The following is a 10,561-nucleotide window of genomic DNA, read 5'->3' as shown; positions in this document are numbered from 1 at the left end:
ATTTTTTGTCTCTTCTTTTTTTACACACTGCATAAATTTTAAAACTAAATCCTACAAATGAACAAAATATGCTTTATAAAAATCCAATGGCATTAAGCTAACATCTCAATTATTTATAACTAATGACCATAAATCAATTGAAATCTTGATAGAAATAGTTTGCTTTTTCTTTTGAAGCTCAGGCACAAGATTCTTCACCACAGCAAAGCCTGCTTCCCCTGGAAGAACTGGTCTTTAGAGCAGAGAAGACTCTGAAACATTGCGAGTCTGGTAATCCAAAAAGCTGACCAATGGTATTACCCCTTTACAAAGTATTAGGATATCGTTGATCAATAACCATATCTTGAAATATTAAAGTGATGAATAGGCAGTGGATTTTTTTTTTATTTTAAGCTGTACAAAAAGGGCATGAAATCAAAATTTTATTTCCCTCTCGCCGTTTACCATTAATCCCTGCCTCTGCCCACCCAAGGTTGTCATATACACCAGGGTTGACAGACGACAGCACGTGGGCCGAGCCTAGCCTTCCACTCGTTTCTATAAATCAAGTTTTCAGAGGGATTAGGGAAAAATAGAAAACTTTATTTTATGATTCTTCAACAGAAAAAATTATTAACATTTTGCCAAAATTGTTTATATATTTAGTTAAATAATGGTTTCAAATATGGGTAAATATGTCTTTAGCTGCAAAATTTCGGAGACAGGCTGTGCTTTCTCCTGGTAAAAGTCGAGCCCGGTAAGAAGTTCCACGTCGCGTACGCGTGCAACGTGCGCTTTGAGCCGTTCTTCGATCCAAACAGCTTCTGGTTTCTGTCCCTACGAGAGAGAAACAGAATACTATTTTCCACGGGGCACACTTTTTCATTAATAGAAAGGTCTTGTGTTAGAAACTGCCCTTCTTCCATGAATTTTGTGTTGGTTTTTAAAAATTTTGGTGTAAATGACGTACAGCCTTCTAGTAGTTTCAGGTGTGCAATGTCATAATTTGATATTTGTTCGAGTGGTTTTTACTACCTTAAATCTTAATTTCATACAGCGAAATTATGTTGTTTATTGAAATAAAAAACAAAAACATCAGTACAAAGTATAATAAATACAGACCACCAAAAAGTCATCAAAGTTGAGCCATTTTTATATCCACTTCAGATGTAAATTTTTTAAGAGTGAAATAGCACAGATGAAATTAAGTCCCCAGTGTTCCTCCTCTCCACACTCATGATTTCATGAGTCAGTGTGAGCCCAGCCTATGTTTTTAAACTTTTACTGCACATCAGTAGACAATATGTGCTACTGATTTAAGTTTTCGAATGTACAGAAATGATATTGTAAGTGGTATTCGATATTTACTTTTTCACTCAATATTATGTTTGTGATCTATTCATAGTGATATATCTTGGTCTAGTTAAATCATCTGTTTTTAGCTCTGTATTGTGGTTACACAGTTTTTTTTTATTGCCATATTGATAGTATTTTTGGCATTATATATAATACTGTAATGAATGACTAGGCACATGCCTCCTGTGTTCCAGAACATGAGTTTCTAGCACATACAGGTGGAATTTCTGCATCAGTAGTCCATGCAGCTTTACAAATGTAAACCTAGCACTCCTCGAGGTGTTTAGGCCAAGTGGCATTTCCACTGGCGGTGGAGAGCCAGCCCATGTTTTCCCACATCCTTCCCAAACCATGGTGTGAAGTAATGTTTCATCCCCGTGTTACTACAGGCAGGTATCTTTTCAGATATTTCTTGGCTATTTGACTTTTAATAGGGTTTGTTTTTGTTTTGTTTTGTTTTGTTTTGTTTTACTGTATAAGTTCAGCAATTCAGAGTCATGGATTTCTATGAAATTTTGTATTTTTATTGATTTTCTAATGTTCATATCATATTGATGATTTTCAGTTAAATTTTTAGAAGTAAGAATGCTTAAAAGTCTGTTTAATTAGATGAGTGTGTTTTAATAACTCTCATTCAACTTTCATACCGTGGTGTACTTGTTTTTTAATCATGCATGCTTAAAATAGGCAGCTGCTATTTCAGCCAGAGGAAGTGTAAGAGGAAATCACTTTTTGTTCCTAACCGCTGAAGAATTTCTCTTCTTCGGTGTGAGATTCATAATTGAGTTAATTTATTAAAATAAATATGCAGTGTGCCAATTCAAGCTCATATTTCCATTGGGGTTCTAAGTCATTCTTTTTTCCCACCTTTTACTATTTCACATTTCAGCAGCATTTAATATTTTGATTATTTTCATAAAATTTTCTCCCACTGGGTTCATATTACTCCTCTCTCTCCTGACTTATTTGGTATCCTTCCAACTAAATGTTTACCGAACACCTGACAGTCTACACTCTTTTAAAGTTGTAATTAAATGGTCTTAAAGTATAACACAAAACTACACCTAGGCAGGGGCAATACTCAGACTCGTTAATACCATCAAGTTCACCAGCACCAACTAACCAGAACACACCCAGGTATAGACACACTCGAGCTGTACCAGTGCATCCCAACAGAATAGCAGCCTTGCAAATGTACAGATTTTATGAGAGGTATTTAAACACATGCTTTTGACTAGTACATATAATCAATACATGTATTAGATTGTATACGTATTAGAACGGTTACATAAACAGAAGTATTTAATACTCCACAAATACAACTCCTTGTTAGTTTTTTGAGGCAATATCAGTTGCAGTATTTTTTTTTCCCCACCCACTTTCTTGCTCTCTCTCCTTAATCACTTCCAGGCTGGTTACTGCTGCTACCACACTCAAGAAACTGCTTTGTCAAGGGACACCTAATTGAGTGGATTTTTTCAAAGATCTTTCAATTGTTGATCACCTAAGCTTCCAAAAGTTCCTTCTTCTATTTTCATAGCTCTATTTGTTTGATGACACCTTTTTCCTCAACCAATTCTAGTTTTTTCCATTCTGGAAGTGCAGATATTTCCCTCAATTTGATTTTATTTAACTTCCATGGTTTAACACCAAATCTGTCTCGACAGTGCTGATTTTTCTTTCAAGTTTCATACACGTATTGTGTGATATCTGCTGAGTAACTCACAGTGACGATAATCACTTAAACTTGTGGCAAACTCTCCATTTATCTGATAGAAATTTAATAATACAAAATTGAGGGAAAAAGAAAAAGGGAAAGGAGGGCAGAAAAGATGAAAGGGACATGGGAGGAAAGAAATAAGTGAAGTAATATGACTCTAGTCCCCCAGGTCAAGTGTGAGGTGGAACTGTGAATCTATCATTTCTACAACTGGCATCTGTCCCCTTAAATTTCTGATAGTGGGAATACCTCTGCAGATTAAGTGATTAGAATAAACATTCCAAGTGTGACTTTTTATACAATGTGCTCCTTAAAGCAAGCCAACTATGTCATTAGGTGCTTAAAGCACAATTACCTGTTCCAATGCTAGAGGCAATATTGGCTGATTTGGACTTATTAAGGTACAGTTTGCAGATGTACTGTACTTTCAGGGTGATTTATTATAGAGGATTTTACCTGTACACAATTTCACTTCATGCTGATTTCGGGATGTTTACTTCGTCATAAGAAGTGATTGCTTTATAGTGACCACCACTTGCTTACTATTTATTGAGAATTCTTAGGATTGTATGTGAAATATTCAATCCTCACGGCAACTTCATGAGGGAGGCAAATTTTTTAACACAGTTGAGGGGAATGGAATTCAATTTTTTACCCAAAGAGGCCAAGTCAATGGCTGAGCCCAGGCTTTGCAACTTCAAAACCCATTCACTTAAGTTCTGTTCTCTACTGTTTCTCCTCTTTCCTCCTCCATAGCCAAGTGGTTGCCTCAGTCTGAAGGCTATCAACAGCAAATTCATTCTTCCCAAAACAGCTGATTGTCTTATATGTTTCCCGGCCAGTCATGCCTAAATTTTCAGTCAGTTTACACACTCTCTCATCTTGCCTCTTCCCTCCCCATACTTAATTGACAGCCATATCTATTAATTTCACAATTTGTCTTATAATAATAGCTTGGTTTAAGTTTGCTTTATACTCATCCTATGTCTCATAAATACCTTTATAGCTTTATATTCTTATTACTATGTGGCAAATTCCTTAAAATTTTAGATAATGTCAAGTTCATTAGTGATGATGTCCTACTCAATAGAGATGATACCATATTAATTTTGAGATCACCTCCGCATTGGATGATCAGGGAAGGCCTTGTACCTTTTGTACTGAACCTTGAAGTATAAATGGAATTTTTAGCAGGAAAAAAAAAGGCATTCTAGAGGAGAGAAGAGCATGAGCAATGATGTCAAATTAGGGAAACTCAAGACAAGTTTAAGAAAGCTCAAGGACTTTTGCTGGCCCAGAACTTGGGTCTGGAAGGGTCAACTGAAGGTAAATTGTGTACAGGTTGGGAGATTTGTGTTCATTTGTGTTTTTTTTATTTGAGGTAGATAATCAAAGTTTGTGGATAAAAAAATACATGATAATAAAAAACCAAATTTTAACTAAGTTGGTAGTACTGTACATAGGTAAAGAGAAGGAGGGAGGGCAGAAGACAATTAAGCTACTTAAGATTCATCTTCAGAAGTACTGATAGAAGACAATAAAGGCCTAGACCAGGGATAGCAAATAGTTTCTTTTTTGCACACCCATCCAATCACTCCATAGTGGCTACCTAGAAGCCCTGTAATAAACAACTACTCCTGATTCGGGGGTAAAAAGCACCACCATCTTTCTATTAGTGACCAATGTCTGCCACCAGAAGAGGAAGTGAAGAGTAATGGCTTACCCTTATCTTGACTAAATAAAATTCTGATGAGAAAAGTAGAAAGAGATTCAACTACACAGCATTTCTGAGAGCATTTTTTCTAGTAAGTCTTTCTCACTAGGACTGTGAGTGACCCATTGTGTGGCTTCTAACCTTTGTCCTCTGTCGTTAGTCACTAAAAGACCATTCAAACACTCAACTTGAAATCCTATCTTCCAGACCCTGTAAGATGTCACCTGCCCTACCAGGAAGTGTTTTTCCTTTGAAACCTTATAGCAATTCGGTCTGTCCCACTCTGTGCCACTTCTCTCTTCTGATTTGTCAGGCTTCTAAGTGCAAAATTGTGAGCCCCTTTTGATGGAATTCATGTCTGATGTACATATGAAGGCAGTCATGTGGTAAACAGCTAAAAGAACAGAAATGAATCCCAATCTGGCCCAGCACCTAAGCTTTAATTGCCAGGCTCTAACAACCAATGGGATTTTCCGTTTCTACAAACTGGACATCCCTGAATTTAATTATCCTATCTACCTGCCCAAACAGTTCTCATTCCTAGCTGCTCTTTATTTTTCCTAATAATCTACATTTAATACCTCTGATTCATCTTTAAGTCCCCCTCCTTTTTCCTTTCGCTCTTGCATTCAATAAATTATTGCCAAATCCTCTCCATTCTTCACTTTCTCCTTGGAAGATTCTTCCTAATCCTCTTAATCTGTTCAAATTCTGCCCATCCTTCGGGGCCCTACTCTCCCCACATTTCATGTAAACTTTTTTGATTACTCCAGCCAAATGTGTTTTGAATTTGAAACACTAAATCTTTATTTGGCAATTAATCCTAACTTGATGACTCCACTTACTATTTAATTTGAAAAATAATTCTTCTATTATCAACTGAGTCATTTACATGTCCATATTTCATTCATATTAACTTTCCATAAGTATTTTTTATTTATATTTGTTTATATTTTATTTATGTATCTCATGTATATATCAAAGTTATATGTGAACTCTTTGAGGACAGAGACAATGTCTTCCTCCTTTGTGCATTCTAAAACATTTCTACTATAATTGTGTACTTAGTAAGTGCTCAATATATTCATTAACTTCAGTAAAGCCCAATTATCAGGATACATATTTTCTTGTATAAAGAACTTATATCCAAGTTGAAGTAACTATTTACATATAGTTTGCCTTGATCCAAAAGACTTTGAAGTAGACTAATGCATGTTAGAAAAGTAATGTTACTTAAACTAACTTATTTTGTATATTTATATTTCTATATATATGTACAATTTTAGACCTCATGTTTCAAGTTGATGAAATTTTCATATTTCAAACCTTAAAGTTTGTGTCCAGAATCAAAATATTAATGAGATGCCACTTTTTCCCTTATTAGTAAGCGTGAATAAAATGTACAAATACAATGCATAAGATGTGTATTTATGAACACCTGTTTATGGAGGCACACACATATTTAAATTGTTATAATTACATACAGATCAATAGTCTACAAAAAAGTTTCAAATGAGGTTATTTTTAGTACACCACTACCCATGAAACACCTAAAAAATATAGTGTTGAAGTCAGAGCCACTGCTACGAGAGCCCAGATGAGCTCGGACCAATCATTTTCTTAGGTCCCAAGGACTCCCCCGGGGGCATACTCACAGGGCAGCTCTCCACGTTGGTGGGGCGGTGAGGGATGATGAAGGGGAGGACATCCAGCCACCCAGGGCAGGCGTCAGGGGTGTAGCTCTTATCTTTACAACTAGTCAGCACCACAAAGTAGTGTGTCGGGATGGGGATGCTGTTGTTGACTACATATCTAAAAACATAATTGGAAAGATTTGATATTATTATATATTTACTTCTAAAGATTATAAATGTTTTATACATTTTTAAAGGAATACCAAGGTACAAGTATAATATAATAGAAAGTACAAAAACGTATCACAAACTTTTAGATGTCAATGAGCCAGAGATTTATAGGAGTCCACACGTGGTTATTTAAACATTATGGGGAAATGTTAGAATACAAAGGGAAGTAGAGCATGCTACTATGCCTCCTGTTTCCCAGTTTTGTTGACTTTGTACTTCACAGTGGCATTTTCTAAGAACAGGGGCTGAGAAAGAAGCCCATATTCCGAATCTGACTGTGCACTCCCACTGGAAGTTCGGATGTGTTCTAATCCTCGAATATTCTGGGACTTACTAATTTACTCGATTTAACATGGAGTTGATCCTGTGTACCAACTTCATAGTGTAGACATGGGGGCAAATCTATAAAACTGATATGGCAGTCCTTATTTTCAAATAACAAACATGAAATTGCTTTTGAAAGTTTTAAGTGCAGAATAAAGTTAAGCTATCAGTACAAGTCCTCTAAAAGGAATATATGCAAGCTCGTATATGTAGTAATATATTATTGTGACTTAGAATTTCTGCATGGACCCTGCAATAGACCATCTGGCTTTACTGCTCATTGGTTGCAGAATGCAGGCAAATTACCTAATCTTTCTGTCCTTCAGCTTCTTCATCTCTGAATGGGGTTAATGGAATCTAACATAGGGATGTTTTGTAGATTAAATGAAATATATGTAAGTGCTTAGAAAAGTACCTGCAAGTAGAAAGGTGCTATCAGAGTGTTTGCAGAATTATTAAATGGTGGAATATAGGACTAATAAACACTGCAATAAGGACAGGGCAGACAAAACAGAGAAGGGCCACACACTTAGTAGTTATGTATGTTACTTTATCAGAAGGTATAGGTAGAAATTATTGTTTTAATTGTGTAATCTAGGCTTAGACAACACAATTATTTGTTTGGCCCTTTACACATTTTGATAATAAAGAGAAATAATGGATGATACTTCTAAATCTCTCTATTCCTGTGTGCTGCATTCAAAGGTAATTCCTAGCAACCTGTTATGACTAGGTTTAGTACAAAAACGTAGTAAAGGACTAGTTTTTGACATGAAGCCTACACTCTCTCCTGAGAGATACTTTTAGGAATCATCCACTATTAGACAATAATATAAATTATCACTACTGGTTTTTTTTTAATTTATTGCCAGACTGGTTATATACTTATTAATAGTACAGTGTCTTCCTCATCTCTTTAACCTTTACAAAATTACATTTTTCCTTTGCCCATTAGTTTAGAAATTTTCCTAATATAATTTTGCTAAACCTTTCCTAGACATCATTATTTCTTCACCCATTAGTTTAAATTTTTGCCATATAAAATTTTTGCTAAATATTTAGAGTGACTAGTTAAAAAAGTCAACAATGACACCTTTATATAAATATACTATGTAATATTTTGAATACTGAGCTTTTATTTAAAATATTGAGGCTTCCCCTCATGGTACCTAATTGCTAAACCAAAAATTCCATTTGGTTGCAAATTACTTACTTCGTAATTTCACTTGGATCATCAAAATGACCATCATAATTATAATCAAACACTGGCCCACTGACAACATTTACTCCATTCCTTTCCATGGCATGTGCTACAAGAAGAACACTGTGGAAATAGTCCCAAATTTCTAAAAATAAAAAATAAGGTGTTAAAAATATCTACTCCTATGGAACATGGAAATATTTTTTATTATAGACAGGTACATTAAAATAGCATCAAGTTCTGCTTCAATAATTATCAGTGGTAATTGGGTAATTCTACAAAATAGTCCATGCAACAAAAATGAATAACCACACTGATAGTAGCTTTCTATTGTGAATGTACTACAGTCTTGAAACTACAATGAAAGATGTCTCCAAATTTCTCCCCAGGGCTGTTACTTTCAGAACAGTGAATAAAAAAAAAAAAAAAAAGGTCAGACCATACATACAGCCCTATGACTTTAGGGATAAACACCTTTAATTTACTTATGGTAAGTATCAGTAAAATTTTATTTTTTGAATAGCTCTTTACAGTTAAGATAGGATAAAAAACCAAATGATCAAAATTCTAGAAACAAGTCACCGAAAGGTGAAGTCAGTTAAAAAGGAATTATGTCTGCAATCTTTCCTTTTCCTGTATTTAAAACATTAAAATGAGATGACTCAGTAGGAACAATTTACAAAAAAAGATGTGTTTAGTTAGTAAGGATATAGAGTCACTTAGGTATTTTTAAATTAATAATCTAAATATATACTTACTTTTGAATGCTTCATACATAGGGACCAAATTACTTGTAATCAAAGCATCATATTGACTCTCAGAAGTTCTGTTGTTTGCTGAAAAATAAAGTTTATTAAACATAGCTATAAGAGAAAATATGACATACTACATAATAGGAAAATTACCATTGTATACTAATGTAAATTAATAGTAGTAACAAAAATACTAAGTACTCTACAATAGGGGCCATCAGGAATGCAGGCAGCATTACACAGAGATCAGAGTGATGTGGCTGCGAGCCATAAAACACCTGGAGCCCCCAGGTGTTGGGAGAGGTAAAGAATTCCCCTCTATACCATCTCCTTCAGAGGGAGCATGGCCCTGCCAGCACCATGGTTTCTGCCTTCTGGCCTCCAGAACTGTGAGAGAACGCTTATCTCTTGTTTTAAGGCCACCAGTCTGTCACTTCAACTCTAGGAAATAAGTATGACAGCAATATGGACACATAGTTGTTGAATGTCTACAGAATAGTAACGCTATTCTGAAAAAATTCTTCCAAAATGACATTTTCTGGAGAAAGCGAGTTTTAACTCAATGAAGACTGCTGATGACACTGCAGATGCTTGGTGCTGAGGACTCACAGACGTGCTGTGCTGCATACCGAGTGCTGGATGTGTGTGCTCTGGAACCCCAGCTCCTGCCTGCCAGCCGACCCACTGAGCAAAGTGCCATGGCCCTCTGCTTCGTTCGTCTCGTGGCCTCTATCTCATGGGAGTGCTGTGAGGATTAAGAGCTGTATGTAAGCCTACAGATGTGTATTATAATACTTGTTTATATTTAAACTGCCCTTGGGTATCTTAGCTAAAACTTAAATGAAACATTAATGGGTGGGTCCCAAAAGGCAAGGAAAACAGAAGTTGTTGGTTTTTAACTTCAGATGCCACATGATATTCCTGCCTTAGATCCCCTGAAAGGTTTTTCTACTCTTCAAGCTAAGCCCTAAAAGTTGGGGTGGGGGACAATATAACGCTACTCATTTTTCAGAGAAAAAACAAGAATTAGTTTATGATGAAATTTTTAACAGGATACAAAATAGAAAGTTAGAAGAAAGTTTCATTTTATCCTTAATGTTTTTAGACAAGCTCTTTAGTTATAATTTCATTCCTTTGTTGAGGTAAACATATATATGTACCAACCAACATGCTATGGCTTAACATACACAATTTTACATGGCAATTTAAAATTGTTTATTAATAAGTTGCCACAGATATTTAAGGTATGCATAAGTTTGGTAGCTCCAATAGTCTCTAGATATATATTTTAATAAGATATATCAATTCATCCTATTTACAAGTAATGCTAATGTAAACTTAGAAGTTTACTTCTAATGTAGTTTAATGTAGTAATGTAAGAAGTTTTCTTAGAAGTGAACTTCTTGTGTAGAAGTTTATAAAAGCATAACACGTAATGTTATTTGCTGTCATTAAGCCTTCCTCCCCACCGCCCCAACTGTAAATCTCAGAATCTTTAAATTATAAATCTCTAAATTGACCTCTTTGGTCATGGCTTCCAGAAAAACAAAGCCAAACATCAGGAGTTAACCCATTCTCAGAAGCTGAAATTGCTGAAAATCTCGCAACTGAGTTAATGAAAATGGCTCTTCCTGCTTAACAGGCAAGACA

The 10,561-nt window shown here is 35.3% G+C and overlaps 1 protein-coding gene across 3 annotated transcripts in view; it reads right to left on the bottom strand.

The window, feature by feature from the left end:
* Positions 1-247: 247 nt before the first annotated feature.
* Positions 248-10,561, bottom strand: part of ENPP3 (ectonucleotide pyrophosphatase/phosphodiesterase 3) — a 75,846-nt gene continuing 65,532 nt past the window's right edge. For all 3 annotated transcript variants that reach the window (XM_036024732.1, XM_028509664.2, XM_036024733.1), the window contains 4 exons: positions 8,918-8,995; positions 8,172-8,304; positions 6,425-6,581; positions 248-816 (listed from right to left, as the gene is read on the bottom strand). In XM_036024732.1, coding sequence (XP_035880625.1) covers positions 646-816; positions 6,425-6,581; positions 8,172-8,304; positions 8,918-8,995 — 539 coding nt within the window. In that variant the 3' untranslated portion in view covers positions 248-645. The remainder of the gene's footprint in view (positions 817-6,424; positions 6,582-8,171; positions 8,305-8,917; positions 8,996-10,561) is intronic.

This window comes from Phyllostomus discolor, chromosome 4 (genome assembly GCF_004126475.2).
Source record: "Phyllostomus discolor isolate MPI-MPIP mPhyDis1 chromosome 4, mPhyDis1.pri.v3, whole genome shotgun sequence".
Lineage (NCBI taxonomy): Eukaryota > Metazoa > Chordata > Mammalia > Chiroptera > Phyllostomidae > Phyllostomus > Phyllostomus discolor.
This window is presented reverse-complemented; position numbering and strand designations above follow the sequence as displayed.